The 18,777-nt window shown below is 44.8% G+C and overlaps 1 protein-coding gene across 5 annotated transcripts in view; it reads left to right on the forward strand.

Moving 5' to 3' along the window:
- LOC115135917 (active breakpoint cluster region-related protein) overlaps positions 1-18,777 on the forward strand; it is a 259,552-nt gene that overhangs the window by 160,227 nt on the left and 80,548 nt on the right. For all 5 annotated transcript variants that reach the window (XM_029671122.2, XM_029671123.2, XM_029671124.2 and 2 more), the window contains 4 exons: positions 1-26; positions 2,173-2,295; positions 11,031-11,106; positions 11,640-11,744. The exon at positions 1-26 is cut by the window's left edge and continues 143 nt beyond it. In XM_029671122.2, the coding sequence (XP_029526982.2) occupies positions 1-26; positions 2,173-2,295; positions 11,031-11,106; positions 11,640-11,744 (330 nt within the window). The remainder of the gene's footprint in view (positions 27-2,172; positions 2,296-11,030; positions 11,107-11,639; positions 11,745-18,777) is intronic.

Here is an 18,777-nt window from a genome sequence, read left to right on the forward strand (position 1 = left end):
TCAAGAGTGACATCCAGAAGGAGAAGGTGATTATTATGTTTGTTTGTTTTGTTAGTTTGTTAATTTTTTTGTTTCTTTCTATTTAGCCAGGTAAGTCTTTAAGAAGATACTTATTTAAACTAAACCTAATATTTCTTCATTGATCCAAAATGAATCCAAAATGACGGTGATGCGGCCCTTCCTCTGCCTCCCACTGTGTCAGGTCATGGTCAGGGCTCCAGTCTTTTAAGACCAGACCTCCTATTCTAGTAGGACACTGTGGATGAACAGACTCCTGCCCAGCCCGGGCCCCCAGGTCTGCGCTGGGTTCCCTGGGTGTGTCCATACCAGGAGCCCTAGGGTCTGTGTTTCTTACTTTTTCCATTAGAACCTGCCTGCCTGGCTGTGTGATTAAGGCTGGGTTCCTCTGGCCTCATCACACTACTGTTATAGTATTGGAGAAGTTCTCCTCACTGTTTCCCTTAGAGAGGTCGGCCGGGGACTAGAGATCTTTGTGTCTGAGCCACACCCACAAAAAGAGAAAGCTCATCTGGACAGAGTCAGCACTTTACTGTATGTACAGTGCGTTTGGAGAGAATTCAGAATTTTTCCACATTTTGTTACGTTACAGCCTTATTCTAAAATGGATTAAACATTTTGGACACAATACCCCATAATGACAAAGCTAAAACAGGTTATATTATTTAAATTAAATAAATACCTTATTTACATAAGTATTCAGACCCTTTGTTATGAGACTCGAATTTGAGCTCAGGTGCATCCCTTAGATGTTTCTACAACTTGATTGAAGTCCACCTGTGGTAAATTCAATTGATTGGACATGATTTGGAAAAGCACACACCTGTCTATATAAGGTCCCACAGTTGACAGTGCATGTCAGAGCAAAAACCAACCCATGAGGTCAAAGGAATTGTCCTTAGAGCTCCGAGACAGGATTGTGTCGAGGAACAAATCTGGGGAAGGGTACCAAAACATTACTGCAGCATTGAAGGGCCCCAAGAACAAAGAGGCCTCCATCATTCTTAAATGGAAGAAGTTTGGAACCACCAAGACTCTTCCTAGAGCTGGCCACACAACCAAACTGAGCAATCGGGGTAGAAGGTCCTTGGCCAGAGAGGTGACCACGAAACGGATGGTTACTCTGACAGATCTCCAGAGTTCCTCTGTGGAGAAGGGAGAACCTTCCAGAAGGACAGCTATCTCTGCAGCACTCCACCAATCAGGCCTTTATGGTAGAGTGGCCAGACGGTAACCATTCCTCAGTAAAAGGCACATGACAGCCCGCTTTGAGTTTGCCAAAAGGCACCTAAATGACTCAGACATGAAACAAGGTTCTCTGGTCTGATGAAACCAAGATTGAACTCCTTGGCCTGAATGCCAAGCGTCGCGTCTGGAGGAAACCTGGCAACAGCCCTACGGAGAATCATGGTGGTGACAGAATCATGCTGTGAGGGATGTTTTTCAGCAGGAGGGACTGGGAAACTAGTCAGGATCGAGCAAAAGATGAACGGTGAAATATGAAAGTACAGACATCCTTGATGAAAACCTGCTCCAGAGATCAGGACCACAGACTGGGGCGAAAATTCACCTTCCAACAGGACAACAACCCTAAGCACACAGCCAAGACAATGCAGTAGTCTCTGAATGTCCTTGAGTGGCCCAGCCAGAGACTGGACTTGAACCCGATTGATCATCTCTGGAGAGACCTGAAAAAAGTTGTACAGTGATGCTCCCCATTCAACCTGACAGAGCTTGAGAGGATCTGCAGAGAAGAAGGGGAGAAACTCACCAAATAGAGGTGTGCCAAGCTTGTAGCGTCATACCCAAGAAGACTTGAGGCTGTAATCACTGCCAGATATAGGTGTATTGACTGTGATAAAGGCACTGGATTATGAACTGTCTTGTTTGCTAAATGGACAAATGAAATAGGCAGTGGCATGGTGCATATAGTCATAGAAGCACAGTGACATATGCCTCAATACAGTCATATCTGTGGCTTATTGGAGGTGTGACTTTCAGTTAGTTATTTTTGGCATACCATCCCATGAGAGTGAATGTCATTTCAGTTCATCTGAATGTCATTCCAGTGCACTGCTTGCTATGAATTCTACCTGGTGGTGTTTTCATGTTTAGGTCAAAAAAATAATGCCCTGTTTGTTTGTGTGTGTGTAGAAAGCGCTGAAGGGCCAGAGTCGTAATGTGGAGCGTCTGAGGAAGAAGATGAATGAGCAGGAGTCCTGGCTGCTGTTACACTCTCCCACCATCCCCTTCCGCATCCACAACAAACACGGCAAGGTAAACTACTGCTGCCTAAACACTGGCCCTGGATCAGATCTATTTTGAGCAATTTGGCTTTTCGAGGTCGTTTTGGTTAGATTATCTAAAAAAATTATGTTTTGTTTCGAGGGCTTTCAAAAGGGCCGACAGTTGCCCATCCCTGACTTACAGCATGTATTTTCAGGTAGAGATAGCTCGCGAAGCAACTGATCTCTGTCTCTGTGGCTACCCAGACCGGACAAGCAGGTGTGCAATGGATTATGGGCATTGTAGTTCATTAGCATGTTTTCTGAGCTAAAGTATGTCGAATATTGGCCTGTTGGAAACTTTAGGTTACGTTATGTAACCCCGATCCTCTGAAAGAGTGCGTCTCACTATGGGACACGCCCTCTTTTGCAAGTCATTGGTTGAAGCCTTATTCAATCATGCCTAACAAGCCAAACAGAGCTTTATTGGTGTATGGCATGCACATCTATATAACACCCTGCACTACTCTGGTTTCCTCATTCTAAGAACTACCTCTTACACAAGTCTGGTGAGATGTCTTTTACAGAGAATCAGGGTTACATACTGTCACACCAAAGTTCTCTTTCGGTCGACTCGGTTCGACATTTCACTATGGGACACTTGCAAAACGCCCTGATTGCCAAATGCTTGTTTCCTGAGAAGCCTGTTGTGGTACATGGTAATCTACCTGATCCAGCCTACTCAGCTCCAGGGTGCGCTGGGTAGGGTGCAGTAGCATCCAGGAGATAGAACCTCACAAAGGAGTGAGGGGAAGCTAATCTAGCCATCGTACAATAAGACGGAGATGCCTCTGTACAGTGCCCGTGACATGGCAATTCCTCTAGTGCAGGTAGTCCTAAACTGGGGCACTACCGTCGGGGTTAATCCAATAAAAATGTGATTCACATTTCTTCACGTTTTCTAACAGTCCATTTATATTTTCCAACGGGACTATACATTTGGGTGAGGTTTTTTTCTCGCCTGAGTATCCTCGTTTCACTGGCACAAAATCTAATTAAACCATTTAGTGTTCAGTGAAATAACAACACAATGTCAAATACAGGTACTGTAGCCTAGTCAAATAATGAACATCCAATCACATTAACCGTTACTCTCTTGCGGGAAACCTTCACTCTTGCGCAGACATTTAGAAATGAAACATGACAATTTGAAAAATAATCCATGGGAGTTTTTTGAGCGGGAATTAAGACGACTTTTGAGTAGTAAGACATATATAAAAGCAACAGATACCATTAATAAGAAGGGGCTGGAAGCGTCTTATATGGTGAGCTACCAGGTGTTTAGGACAGGCGAGGCCCATACTATAGTGGAGGACTTAATAAAAAGGACCAAAGAACTATACAGACAATGACTTCATCAAACAACACTGTTTCACGACACATCAGTGACATGGCAGGAGATGTTTTGAAACAATTATTGCTTCGCATACAAGCTAGTGAATTCTATGCGTAGATGAGTCAACATGCCTGGCACAGCTCCTGGTACATGTCCGTTACGTGTATGGGGGGTCAATTATTAAGGAAGACATCCTTTTCTGCAAACCACTGGAAACCAAGACAACAAGAGAGGATATTTTTAAAGTACTGGACAGCTTTGTGACATTAAATGGACTTTGGTGGTCAAGATGTGTTGGTATCTGTACTGATGGCGCAAAAGCCATGACAGGGAGACATAGTGGAGTGGTAGTGCGCGTGCAAGCACTACCACACTGCAGCATCCACGAGAGGAATGCCTGACAGCTTGAAAGATGTTTGCAGTGAAAATAGTTCACTTTGTTAAAGCAAGACCCCTGAACTCTCATGTATTTTCTGCACTATGCAATGATATGGGCAGCGACCATGTAATGCCTTTACAACATACAGAAGTGTGCTGGTTATCAAGGGGCAAAGTATTGACACGTTTGTTTTAATAGAGAGACAAGCTTAAAAAGTTTTCTTTACTGACCATAATTTTCCACCTGTCTGACCGTTTGCAGGCCAGTTGTGTGAGAAACTCATCATCATATCTGGGTGATGTCGCCTGAATGATCTGAATCTAGGATTACAGGGACTCTCCACAACTATATTCAATGTGCGGGACAAAACTGATCCTATGACTAAGAAGATGGAGCTCTTCTCTGTCTGCATTAACAAGGACAACACACAGGTCTTTCCATCATTGTATCATTTTTTGTGTGCAAATGAACTCAAGCTTACGGACAATGTCAAATGTGATATAGCGAAGCACCTGAGTGAGTTGGGTGCGCAATTGAGCAGATACTTTGCCTGAACTGGACGACACAAACGACTGGATTCGTTATCCCTTTCATGCCCTGCCTCCAGTCCACAAGAGTGCCTCATCAAAATTGCAACAAGTGGTTCTGTGAAAATTTGATTTAATGAGAAACCACTGACAGATTTCGGGATTGGGCTGAGCTCAGAGTATCCTGCCTTGGCAAATCGCGCTGTTAAGACACTGATTCCCTTTGCAATCACGTACCTATGTGAGAATTTATTCTCAGCCCTCACTAGCATGAAAATGATATACAGGCACAGACTGTGTGTGGAAAATGATTTGACTGAGACTCTATCCAATACAACCCAACATTGTAGAGTTATGTGGATCTTTTCAAGCACACCCTTCTCATTAACCTGTGGTGAGTTATTCACAATTTTCAATGAACAAATACAGTTTTATATGTAAGATGACTAAATAAAGATCAAAATGATTGATTATTATTATATTATTATTATTTGTGCCCTGGTCCTATAAGAGCTCTTTGTCACTTCCCACGAGCCAGGTTGGGACAAAAACTCTCTAATTCTTATGTTTAATAAATGTATTGTATAGTGTGTGTGTGGCAGGCTTACAATGATGGCAAAAAACAAAACAACATTTGAGAGTGCGCTGACCCTGGTTATAGAGGGGGTACGCAGCTGGAGGTTGAATGTTGGAAGGGGTACGGGACTGTAAAAGTTTGGGAACCACTGTTGTAGTGGAATGTTCATGGGCACCGAGGGGAGACAGCAATCCTCGACAACTGGACGGCTTTGTCCAAACATTGGAAGAGCCATTGATAAACGCCGACGTGGAAATAAGCATCCTTGACGTCTACTGTGGTGAACAAGACTCAATGATGGTTGTTGAGTTGCCAAATCCAGGATGGGGGCGTTCATGATCACTCTGTTTGATGTACAGTTACAAGAGGACATGGCTTTATACCCTGGGTTGTTCTGAACAAAATGAGCCTTTCTTTGTTTATTGTGAAGGAAATTTGCTGCTGCACAAGCACCTGAATGCAATCATGACTCCTTTCTATGTGCACCAAAATGATGATCTGTTTCCCTGAACTGCATGGGGAAAGCCTAACACTGTAATATTGTCTTTTATAACTTAGCTAATAATGTTGGCAATCGAACAAACTTTCAGATCATGCCCACCTGACCCAGATTGCGATTTATAGTGGACCATTGTCCAGGAATGGTCTTATCATGTTACTGAGTGTATCCAGAGTATTTCCGTTACCAACAAAATGTGGGGTAAATGCACATAAAATCAACAGTGTAATGTTTGGATTCAGTCTTGCGTCTAATATTTTTCCCATAATCTCCAAACTGTTCCCTTTCAACTGGTACCATGGTTATGCATCTGCTTTTCATATTTCTTCTGTAAGAAACATTTACATTTAGCCCTATCCATGTAAGCCAGTTCCCATGAGTGTAAAGGGTTGATGCTTATGTTTGGGGTTGGAGAATCTGCCTCTACTAAATTAGAGGTCGACCGGTTAACCAGAATGGCTGATTAATTAGGGCCCATTTCAAGTTTTATAACAATCGGTAATCAGCATTTTTGGATGCCGATCATGGCCGATTACATTGCACTCCACGAGGAGACTGTGTGGCAGGCTGACTACCTGTTATGCGAGTGCAGCAAGGAGCCACGGTAAGGTGCTAGCTAGCATTAAACTTATCTTATAAAAAACAATCAATCTTAACATAATCACTAGTTAACTACACATGGTTGATGATATTACTAGTTGATCTAGCTTGCATATAATCAATGCGGTGCCTGTTAATTTATTACATTTACATTTACATTTAAGTCATTTAGCAGACGCTCTTATCCAGAGCGACTTACAAATTGGTGCTTTCACCTTAAGACATCCAGTGGAACAGCCACTTTACAATAGTGCATCTAAATATTTTAAGGGGGGTGAGAAGGATTACTTTATCCTATCCTAGGTATTCCTGAAAGAGGTGGGGTTTCAGGTGTCTCCGGAAGGTGGTGATTGACTCCGCTGTCCTGGCGTCGTGAGGGAGTTTGTTCCACCATTGGGGGGCCAGAGCAGCGAACAGTTTTGACTGGGCTGCGCGGGAACTGTACTTCCTCAGTGGTAGGGAGGCGAGCAGGCCAGAGGTGGATGAACGCAGTGCCCTTGTTTGGGTGTAGGGCCTGATCAGAGCCTGGAGGTACTGAGGTGCCGTTCCCCTCACAGCTCCGTAGGCAAGCACCATGGTCTTGTAGCGGATGCGAGCTTCAACTGGAAGCCAGTGGAGAGAGCGGAGGAGGGGGGTGACGTGAGAGAACTTGGGAAGGTTGAACACCAGACGGGCTGCGGCGTTCTGGATGAGTTGTAGGGGTTTAATGGCACAGGCAGGAGCCCAGCCAACAGCGAGTTGCAGTAATCCAGACGGGAGATGACAAGTGCCTGGATTAGGACCTGCGCTGCTTCCTGTGTGAGGCAGGGTCGTACTCTGCGGATGTTGTAGAGCATGAACCTACAAGAACGGGCCACCGCCTTGATGTTAGTTGAGAACGACAGGGTGTTGTCCAGGATCACGCCAAGGTTCTTAGCGCTCTGGGAGGAGGACACAATGGAGTTGTCAACCGTGATGGCGAGATCATGGAACGGGCAGTCCTTCCCCGGGAGGAAGAGCAGCTCCGTCTTGCCGAGGTTCAGCTTGAGGTGGTGATCCGTCATCCACACTGATATGTCTGCCAGACATGCAGAGATGCGATTCGCCACCTGGTCATCAGAAGGGGAAAGGAGAAGATTAATTGTGTGTCGTCTGCATAGCAATGATAGGAGAGACCATGTGAGGTTATGACAGAGCCAAGTGACTTGGTGTATAGAGAGAATAGGAGAGGGCCTAGAACAGAGCCCTGGGGGACGCCAGTGGTGAGAGCGCGTGGTGAGGAGACAGATTCTCGCCACGCCACCTGGTAGGAGCGACCTGTCAGGTAGGACGCAATCCAAGCGTGGGCCGCGCCGGAGATGCCCAACTCGGAGAGGGTGGAGAGGAGGATCCGATGGTTCACAGTATCGAAGGCAGCCGATAGGTCTAGAAGGATGAGAGCAGAGGAGAGAGAGTTAGCTTTAGCAGTGCGGAGGGCCTCCGTGATACAGAGAAGAGCAGTCTCAGTTGAATGACTAGTCTTGAAACCTGACTGATTTGGATCAAGAAGGTCATTCTGAGAGAGATAGCGGGAGAGCTGGCCAAGGACGGCACGTTCGAGAGTTTTGGAGAGAAAAGAAAGAAGGGATACTGGTCTGTAGTTGTTGACATCGGAGGGATCGAGTGTAGGTTTTTTCAGAAGGGGTGCAACTCTCGCTCTCTTGAAGACAGAAGGGACGTAGCCAGCGGTCAGGGATGAGTTGATGAGCGAGGTGAGGTAAGGGAGAAGGTCTCCGGAAATGGTCTGGGGAAGAGAGGAGGGAATAGGGTCAAGCGGGCAGGTTGTTGGGCGGCCGGCCGTCACAAGACGCGAGATTTCATCTGGGGAGAAAGAGGTCAGAGCACAGGGTAGGGCAGTGTGAGCAGAACCAGCGGTGTCGTTTGACTTAGCAAACGAGGATCGGATGTCGTCGACCTTCTTTTCAAAATGGTTGACGAAGTCATCTGCAGAGAGGGAGGAGGGGGGGGAGGGGGAGGATGATTCAGGAGGGAGGTTGAAGGTGGCAAAGAGCTTCCTAGGGTTAGAGGCAGATGCTTGGAATTTAGAGTGGTAGAAAGTGGCTTTAGCAGCAGAGACAGAAGAGGAAAATGTAGAGAGGAGGGAGTGAAAGGATGCCAGGTCCGCAGGGAGGCGAGTTTTCCTCCATTTCCGCTCGGCTGCCCGGAGCCCTGTTCTGTGAGCTCGCAATGATTCGTCGAGCCACGGAGCAGGAGGGGAGGACCGAGCCGGCCTGGAGGATAGGGGACATAGAGAATCAAGGGATGCAGAAAGGGAGGAGAGGAGGGTTGAGGAGGCAGAATCAGGAGATAGGTTGGAGAAGGTTTGAGCAGAGGGAAGAGATGATAGGATGGAAGAGGAGAGAGTAGCGGGGAGAGAGAGCGAAGATTGGGACGGCGCGATACCATCCGAGTAGGGGCAGTGTGGGAAGTGTTGGATGAGAGCAAGAGGGAAAAGGATACAAGGTAGTGGTCGGAGACTTGGAGGGGAGTTGCAGTGAGGTTAGTGGAAGAACAGCATCTAGTAAAGATGAGGTCGAGCGTATTGCCTGCCTTGTGAGTAGAGAAGGGAGAGGGTGAGGTCAAAGAGGAGAGGAGTGGAAAGAAGGAGGCAGAGAGGAATGAGTCAAAGGTAGACGTGGGGAGGTTAAAGTCGCCCAGAACTGTGAGAGGTGAGCCGTCCTCAGGAAAGGAGCTTATCAAGGCATCAAGCTCATTGATGAACTCTCCGAGGGAACCTGGAGGGCGATAAATGATAAGGATGTTAAGCTTGAAAGGGCTGGTAACTGTGACAGCATGGAATTCAAAGGAGGCGATAGACAAATGGGTAAGGGGAGAAAGAGAGAATGACCACTTGGGAGAGATGAGGATCCCGGTGCCACCACCCCGCTGACCAGAAGCTCTCGGGGTGTGCGAGAACACGTGGGCGGACGAAGAGAGAGCAGTAGGAGTAGCAGTGTTATCTGTGGTGATCCATGTTTCCGTCAGTGCCAAGAAGTCGAGGGACTGGAGGGAGGCATAGGCTGAGATGAACTCTGCCTTGTTGGCCGCAGATCGGCAGTTCCAGAGGCTACCGGAGACCTGGAACTCCACGTGGGTCGTGCGCTGGGACCACCAGATTAGAGTGGCCGCGGCCACGCGGTGTGGAGCGTTTGTATGGTCTGTGCAGAGAGGAGAGAACAGGGATAGACAGACACATAGTTGACAGGCTACAGAAGAGGCTACGCTAATGCAAAGGAGATTGGAATGACAAGTGGACTACACGTCTCGAATGTTCAGAAAGTTAAGCTTACGTAGCAGGAATCTTATTGACTAAAATAATTCAAATGATACAGTACTGCTGAAGTAGGCTAGCTGGCAGTGGCTGCGTTGTTGTTGTTCTATCTCTCTATAGTGCTGTTTCTTGTATTATGGTCTCTTGTTTCTTTAGAGGTTTCACTTTGTTGTCCTTTTCTTTTCCTTTTTCTTCTGTCCTTATTTTGTCTTCCTTTCTTCTGTTAACTAGATATTTATCATCGAATTACAGCCTACTTCACCAAATGGGTGATGATTTAACTAGCGCATTCGTGAAAAAAGCACTGTCGTTGCACCAATGTGTTACCTAACCATAAACATCAACACGTTTCTTAAAATCAATACACAAGTAAAACATTTTAAACCTGCATATTTAGTTAATATTGCCTGCTAACATGAATTTATTTTAACTAGGGAAATTTTGTCACTTTTCTTGTGTTCTGTGCAAGCAGAGTCAGGGTATATGCAGCAGTTTGGGCTGCCTGGCTCGTTGCGAACTGTGTGAAGACCATTTCTTCCTAACAAAGACCGTAACTAATTTGCCTGAATTTTGCGTAATTGTGACATAACATTGAAGGTTGTGCAATGTAACAGCAATATTTAGACTTATGGATGCCGCCCATTCGATAAAATATGGAATGGTTCCGTATTTCACTGAAAGAATAAACGTTTTGTTTTTGAAATGATAGTTTCCGGATTCAACCATATTAATGACCTAAGGGTCGTATTTCTGTGTGTTATTTTGTTATAATTAAGTATATGATTTGATGCTTGATAGAGCAGTCTGACTGAGCGGTAGTAGGCAGTAGCAGGATCGTAAGCATTCATTCAAACATCACTTTCCTGCGTTTGCCAGCAGCTCTTCGCTGTGCTTCAAGCATTGCGCTGTTTATGAAAGTACCTATAAGAATATCCAATAGTCAAAGGTATATGAAATACAAATGGTATATAGAGAAATAGTCCTATAATTCCTATATTAACTACAACCTAAAACTTCTTAACTGGGAATATTGAAGACTCATGTTAAAAGGAACCACCAGCTTTCATATGTTCTCATGTTCTGAGCAAGGAACTTAAACGTTAGCTTTTTTTACATGGCACATATTGCGTTTTTACCTCCTTCAAACTGTTTTTGCATTATTTAAACCAAATTGAACATGTTTCATTATTTATTTGAGACTAAATTGATCTTATTTATGTATTATATTTAGTTAAAATAAAAGTGTTCATTCAGTATTGTTGTAATTGTCTCATTACAAATATATATATTAAAATCAGCCGATTAATGGGAATCTGCTTTTTTTGGTCCTCCAATAATGGGTATCGGCGTTGAAAAATCATAATCGGTCGACCTCTACTCTATCTGTGGTTTGGATTAGCAGCTATGTCCATGATTGCAATATTGATGTACTGTTATTTGGCCATCACTGGAGGGAGCAGTTGTCCTATAAAATGTTATTTCCACTTTTTCCTGAAAGTTTCCCCCTGTTTTGTCCTCAGAGCTACCTGTTCCTCCTGTCTTCAGACTATGAGAGGTCAGAGTGGAGGGAGAGCATCCAAAAACTACAGAAGAAAGGTACAGGAGGAGTTTATGTACATAGACATGGAACACTGGCCACTTTAATAATGTTTACATACTGTTTTACCCACTTTATATGTCAATACTGTATTCTAGTCAATGCCATCCTGTTCAGCTATTGCTGTACATACTATTTTATCCTACGTATTCTTCAGATATATTACATATTCTATCCACATACTGTCCATAATGGCTATACATCCCATCACATATTTATACTCTGGACTCCGACATTGCTCGTCCTAATATTTCTATACTTCTTAATTCCATTATTTTACTTAGAGATTTGTTTGTATTGTTAGATATTACTGCACCTTTGGAGCTAAGAACATAAGCATTTCGCTACACAAGCAATAACATCTGCTAAATATGTGTATGTGACCAATACAATTTGATTTGAGAGTGAGCAGACAGTGATATTGGTTTCTTACCACTGTTTTTTCAACTCTACCATGGATTCACATTGTACAACCTATAGCCTGGCTTTATGTTCAGGTTTATTGATTGTGTATTTCTGTGTTTGTCTTCAGATCTGCAGACGTGTCAGTTGAGCTCTGTCGAGCTGCAGGTCCTCACCAGCTCCTGCTGCAAACTCCGAACTGTCCACAACATCCCTGTCACCAGTAATAAAGATGGTAGGACACACACACACTCACATTTCCCTTTCTACTTCCTCAGATGGGATGTTTGGATTGGGGTGACATTAAAGCCATCTGGCAGCCCCACAGTGAACTCCCAGGATGCACTGGGGGACCGGAAATGGCAGGGAGACGCTCAGCTTACACACACAGCTACAGGAGATACACACACTCACATACACAACTTCACTCACACAGACCCACATTTAACAAACTAGAAACCATTCATAAAATTTGAATAAACACGACGCGCCACAAATAATACTGTTATACCACAGCACTCTTCTATTCACATCTGATGTGTTTTCATGCTTTTCTTCTACATATCTTAGAGATGCAATAACTGTACTTTATTTGTATTTATTTGACCTTTATTTAACTAGGCAAGTCAGTTCAGAACAAATTCTTATTTACAATGATGGCCTAGGAACAGTGGGTTAACTACCTGTTCAGGGGCAGAATGACAGATTTGTACCTTTTTACCTTAATTCGATCTGGCAACCTTCCGGTTACTAGTCCAACGCTCTAACCACTAGGCTTGCCTGCCTGCCGCCCCAGGTAGCCTCTCTCAGAAGAGAAACATGTTTTCTTGCAAGGCAATGGTGTTTCCAATGTGGCTTTGCTTACACTGAATGATATGTTGTTATCTTGTTTCTGCTAGACTTCGTGTACTGAGTTGGATATCATGTAGTCTAAATCTAAATTGGATCCAGTTTTTACAAGTTACATATAGATTTTCTGAGTCAGGCCACAGTATTTTAAAACCTTGATTACAGACAGCGATACACTCTGAACAAAAATATAAATGCAACAGTTTCAATGATGTTACTGACTTACAGTCCATGTAAGGAAATCAGTCAATTGAAATACTAAATTAATTAGGCCCTAATCTATGGATTTCACATGACTGGGAAATACAGATATGCATCTGTTGGTCACAGATACCTTAAACAATAAGGTAGAGGCTTGGATCAGAAAACCAGTCCGCATCTGGTGTGAACACCATTTGCCTTATGCAGCGTGACACATCTCCTTTGCATAGATTTAATCAGGCTGTTGATTGTGGCCCGTGGAATGTTGTCCCACTCATCTTCAATGGCTGTGTGAAGTTGCTGGATATTGGCGGAAACTGGAACGTGCTGTCGTACATGTCGATCCAGAGCATCCCAAATATGCTCAATGGGTGACATGTTTGAGTATGCAGGACATTGAAGAACTGGGACATTTTCAGCTTCCAGGAATTGTGTACAGATCCTTGCGACATGGGGCCGTGCATTATCATGCTGAAACATGGGGTGATGGTGGCAGATGAATGGCATGACAATGGCCCTGAGGATCTCATCTCGGTATCTCTGTGCATTCATATTGCTATCGAAAAAATACAATTGTGTTCATTGTCTGTAGCTTATGCCTGACCATACCATAACCCCACCGCTACCATTGGGCACTCTGTTAAAAATGTTGACATCAGTAATCTGCCCGGTACAGTTGAAACCGGGATTCATCCGTGAAGTGCACACTTTTCCAGTGTGCCAGTGGCCATCGAAGGTGAACATTTACACACTGAAGTCGGTTACGAAGCCAAACTGCAGTCGGGTCAAGACCCTGGTGAGGGTGACAAGAATGCAGATGACCTTTCCTGAGACGGTTTCTGAAAATTTGTGCAAAAATGAATTGTTTGTGCAAATCTACAGTTTTATCAGCTGTCCAGGTGGCTAGTCTCAAATGATCCTGCAGGTGAAGAATTCTAATTCTCTAAAACAGCGTTGGAAACGGCTTATGTTCGAGAAATGAACATTCAATTCTCTGGCAACAGCTCTGGTGGACAGCATTCCAATTGCACACTCCCTCAACATGAGACATCTGTGGCATTGTTGTGACAAAACTACACATTTTAGAATGGCCTGTTGTCCCTAGCACAAGGTGCACCTGTGTAATGATCATGCTCTTTAATCAGCTTCTTGATATGCCACACCTGTCAGGTGGATGGATTATCTTGGCATAGGAGAAATGATCACTAACAAGGATGTAAACATAATTTGTGGGAAATAAGCCAACACTTTACATGTTGCATTTACATTTTTGTTTTCCTTGTGTTGACCTGAACTACAGCTCCTAGCTTGCACTGAGCGACATTCAGTTTGTCAAAGCAACTCCCTTTATACTGACATCAAACACGTCTGTTCTCTCCAGTTTAGAGGGGGTCTGAAATGTCATTAAGCAAAGCAAAGATTTACATTCTTTCTCCTTTATAGTCACTTTACAGCACAGTATGGCAAAGACTCCGGCTCCGGTTCATTGGCAGACCATGCTATGAAATGTAAGGAGTAGCGGAGGGGTGAAATAAAGACCAGCTGGAGGAGGAATGTGACCCCTAGTTCCCATGGCTCTTTCTGACGCAACACACAGGCCATTACAGGGACCAGGTAGAAGCAACTAACCACAGATCTAGGCTCCGATTACTATAACTCTGATCCTGACCTTATCCATTACGGGGATATAGGAATACACATTGACAGGTTATTGCTATCATCTCCTTTAGTGAGTCTTTTTGTTGTGGTTAAGATGGACAGAATAACATGTCTGAAAGTGGATGGGGGAAATGAAAGATTACAGTCTAGATCTTCTCTGCATTCTCCCTCTCTCTTGGTGGCATGACCTGTCTGTGACTGTTCACATACGGTCCATAGCACCATTCACACACGTGACATATTGTTTGTCCAGGGCTCAGTACCTCTCCAGAGCGTGACCCGGTGGGCCTGCGGGGATCTCCAAAAGGCCTGCTTCAGTTTCAGCCAATGATGTATACTGAACAAAAATATAAATGCAACGTGCAACAATTTCAAAGGTTTTACTGAGTTACAGTTCATATAAGGAAATCAGTCAATTTAAATGAATTCTGTAGTCCATAATCTATGGATTTCACATGACTGGGAGAACAGATATGCATCTGTTGGTCACAGATACAGTGCATTCTGAAAGTATTCAGACCCTTTGACTTATTCCACATTTTGGTACATTACTGCCTTATTCTAAAATTGATTCAATTGCCCCCCCATCAACCAACACACAATACCCCATGATGACCAAGTAAAAACAGGTTTTTAGACATTTTTGCTAATTTATTAAAAATATAACTCGGAAATATCACATCACAGGTTGGAAGGGAGCGTCGCTGCACAGCTATTATTATGTCTCTCCTGAGATGTGCGATCGGGTTCAAGTCCGGGCTCTGGCTGGGCCATTCAAGGACATTCAGGGACTTGTCCCGAAGCCACTCCTGTGTTGTCTTGGCAGTGTCCTTAGGGTTGTTGTCCTGTTGGTAGGTGAACCTTCGCCCCAGTCTGAGGTCCTGAGTGCTCTGGAGCAGGTTTTCATCATGCTTTGATCCGTTCATCTTTCCCTTAATTCTGACTAGTCTCTTAGTCCCTGCCGCTGAAAATCATCCCCACAGCATGATGCTGCCACCACCATGCTTCACCGTAGGGGTGGTGCCAGGTGTCCTCCAGACATGATGCTTGGCATTCAGGCCAAAGATTTCAATCTTGGTTTCATCAGACCAGAGAATCTTGTTTTTCATTGAGAGTCTTTAGGTGCCTTTTGGCAAACTCCAAGCTGGCTGTCATGTGCCTTTTACTGAGGAGTGGTTTCCATCTGGCCACTATATCATAAAGCCCTGATTGGTGGAGTGCTGCAGAGATGGTTGTCCTTCTGGAATGTTCTCCCATCTCCACAGAGGAACTGAAGCTCTGTCAGAGTGACCATCGGTTCTTGGTCATCTCCCTGACCAAGGACCTTCTCCCCCGACTGCAGTTTGGCCTGGCAGCCAGCTCTCGGAAGAGTCTTGGTGGTTCCAAACTGTTTCCATTTAATTATACTGGAGGCCACTGTGTTCTTGGGGACCTTCAATGCTGCAGAAATTTTTTGGTACCCTTCCCCAGATCTGTGCCTCGACACAATCTTGTCTCGGCGCTCTACAGACAATTCCTTCGACCTCATAGCTTGGCTTTTGCTCTGACATGCACTGTCAACTGTGGGACATTATATAGACAGGTGTGTGCCTTTCCAAATCATGTCCAATCAATTGAATTTACCACAGGTGGACTCCAATCAAGATCAAGAAACATCTCAATGATGTTCAAATGGAAATGGGTTGCACTTGAGCTCAATTTCGAATCTTATAGCAAAGGGTTTGAATACTAATGTAAATAAGGTATTTCTGTTTTTTATTATTGGTAAATGTGCAACATTTTCTAAAATAATAGTCTGGGTAGCCTTTTGATAAGCTGTTCAGGAGTCTTATGGCTTGGGGGTAGAAGCTGTTTAGAAGCCTCTTGGACCTAGACTTGGCGCTCCGGTACCGCTTGTCGTGCGGTAGCAGAGAGAACAGTCTATGACTAGGGTGGCTGGAGTCTTTGAAAATTTTTACGGCCTTCCTCTGACTGGTATAGAGGTCCTGGATGGAAGGAAGCTTGGCCCTGTTGTGTTGATGTACTGGGCCGTATGCACTAACCTCTAGTGCCTTGCGGTCAGAGGCTAAGCAGTTGCCATACCAGGCACTGATGCAACCCGTCAGGATGCTCTCGATGGTGCAGCTGTAAAATCTTTTGAGTATCTGAGGACCCATGCCAAATCTTGTTGTTGTCCTGGCATCACATGGTCAGGTCTCTGACCTCCTCCCTATAGGTTGTCTCATCATTGTCAGTGATCAGGCCTACCACTGTTGTGTCATCAGCAAACTTAATGATTTTTTATTTTTATTTTTTTATTTCACCTTTATTTAACCAGGTAGGCTAGTTGAGAACAGGTTCTCATTTGCAACTGCGACCTGGCCAAGATAAAGCATAGCAGTGTGAACAGACAACACAGAGTTACACATGGAGTAAACAATTAACAAGTCATTAACACAGTAGAGAATAAAGGGGAGTCTATATACAATGTGTGCAAAAGGCATGAGGAGGTAGGCGAATAATTACAATATTGCAGATTAACACTGGAGTGATAAATGATCAGATGATCATGTACAGGTAGAGATATTGGTGTGCAAAAGAGCAGAAAAGTAAATAAATAAAAACTGGGGATGAGGTAGGTGAAAATGGGTGGGCTATTTACCAATAGATTATGTACAGCTGCAGCGATCGGTTAGCTGCTCAGATAGCTGATGTTTGAAGTTGGTGAGGGAGATAAAAGTCTCCAACTTCAGCGATTTTTGCAATTCGTTCCAGTCACAGGCAGCAGAGTACTGGAACGAAAGGCGGCCGAATGAGGTGTTGGCTTTAGGGATGATCAATGACATACACCTGCTGGAGCGCGTGCTACGGATGGGTGTTGCCATCGTGATCAGTGAGCTGAGATAAGGCGGAGCTTTGCCTAGCATAGCCTTGTAGATGACCTGGAGCCAGTGGGTCTGGCGACGAATATGTAGCGAGGGCCAGCCGACTAGAGCATACAAGTCGCAGTGGTGGGTAGTATAAGGTGCTTTAGTGACAAAACGGATGGCACTGTGATAAACTGCATCCAGTTTGCTGAGAAGAGTGTTGGAAGCAATTTTGTAGATGACATCGCCGAAGTCGAGGATCGGTAGGATAGTCAGTTTTACTAGGGTAAGCTTGGCAGCGTGAGTGAAGGAGGCTTTGTTGCGGAATAGAAAGCCGACTCTTGATTTGATTTTCGATTGGAGATGTTTGATATGGGTCTGGAAGGAGAGTTTGCAGTCTAGCCAGACACCTAGGTACTTATAGGTGTCCACATATTCAAGGTCGGAGCCATCCAGTGTGGTGATGCTAGTCGGGCATGCGGGTGCAGGCAGCGATCGGTTGAAAAGCATGCATTTGGTTTTACTAGTGTTTAAGAGCAGTTGGAGGCCACGGAAGGAGTGTTGTATGGCATTGAAGCTCGATTGGAGGTTAGATAGCACAGTGTCCAATGACGGGCCGAAAGTGTATAGAATGGTGTCGTCTGCGTAGAGGTGGATCAGGGAATCGCCCGCAGCAAGAGCAACATCATTGATATACACAGAGAAAAGAGTCAGCCCGAGAATTGAACCCTGTGGCACCCCCATAGAGACTGCCAGAGGACCGGACAGTGTTGGGAGTTGTGCCTGGCTGTGCAGTCATGAGTGAACACGGAGTACAGGAGGGGACTGAGCACGAATCCCTGAAGGGCCCCGTGCTGAGGATCAGCGTGGCAGATTTGTTGTTTCCCACCCTTACCACCTGGGAGCGACCCGTCAGAAGGTCTAGGATCCAGTTGCAGAGGGAGGGGTTTAGTCCCAGGGTCCTTAGCTTAGTGATGAGTTTTGAGGGCACTATAGTGTTGAACACTGAGCTGTAGTCAATGAATAGCATTCTCACATAGGTGTCCCTTTTGTCCAGGTAGGAAAGGACAGTGTGGAGTGCAATAGAGATTGCATCATCTGTGGATCTGTTTGGGCGGTATGCAAATTGGAGTGGGTCTTGGGTTTCTGTGAGAAGGGTGTTGATGTGAGCCATGACCAGCCTTTCAAAGCATTTCATGGCTACAGACGTGAGTGCTACGGGTCGGTAGTAATTTAGGCAGGGTACCTTAGTGTTCTTGGGCAAAGGGACTATGGTGGTCTGCTTGAAACATGTTGGTATTACAGACTGACAGGGAAAGGTTAAAAATGGCAGTGAAGACAATTTCCAGATGGTCAGCGCATGCTCAGAGTACACATCCTGGTAATCCGTCTGCCCCAGTGCCTTGTGAATATTGACCTGTTTTAAAGGTCTTCCTCACATCGGCTGCGGAGAGCTTAATCACACGGTCATCTGGATAGTTGATGCTCTCATGCATGTTTCAGTGTTACTTGCCTCGAAGCGAGTATAGAAGTTATTTAGCTCGTCTGGTAGGCTCGTGTCACTGGGCAGCTCTCGGTTGTGCTTCCCTTTGTAGTCTGTAAATAGTTTTCAAGTCCTGCCACATCCGATGAGCGTCGGAGCCGGTGTCGTATAATTTGATCTTAATCCTGTATTGATGCTTTGCCTGTTTGGTGGTTCGTCGGAGGGCATAG

This window comes from Oncorhynchus nerka, linkage group LG10 (genome assembly GCF_034236695.1).
Source record: "Oncorhynchus nerka isolate Pitt River linkage group LG10, Oner_Uvic_2.0, whole genome shotgun sequence".
NCBI lineage: Eukaryota > Metazoa > Chordata > Actinopteri > Salmoniformes > Salmonidae > Oncorhynchus > Oncorhynchus nerka.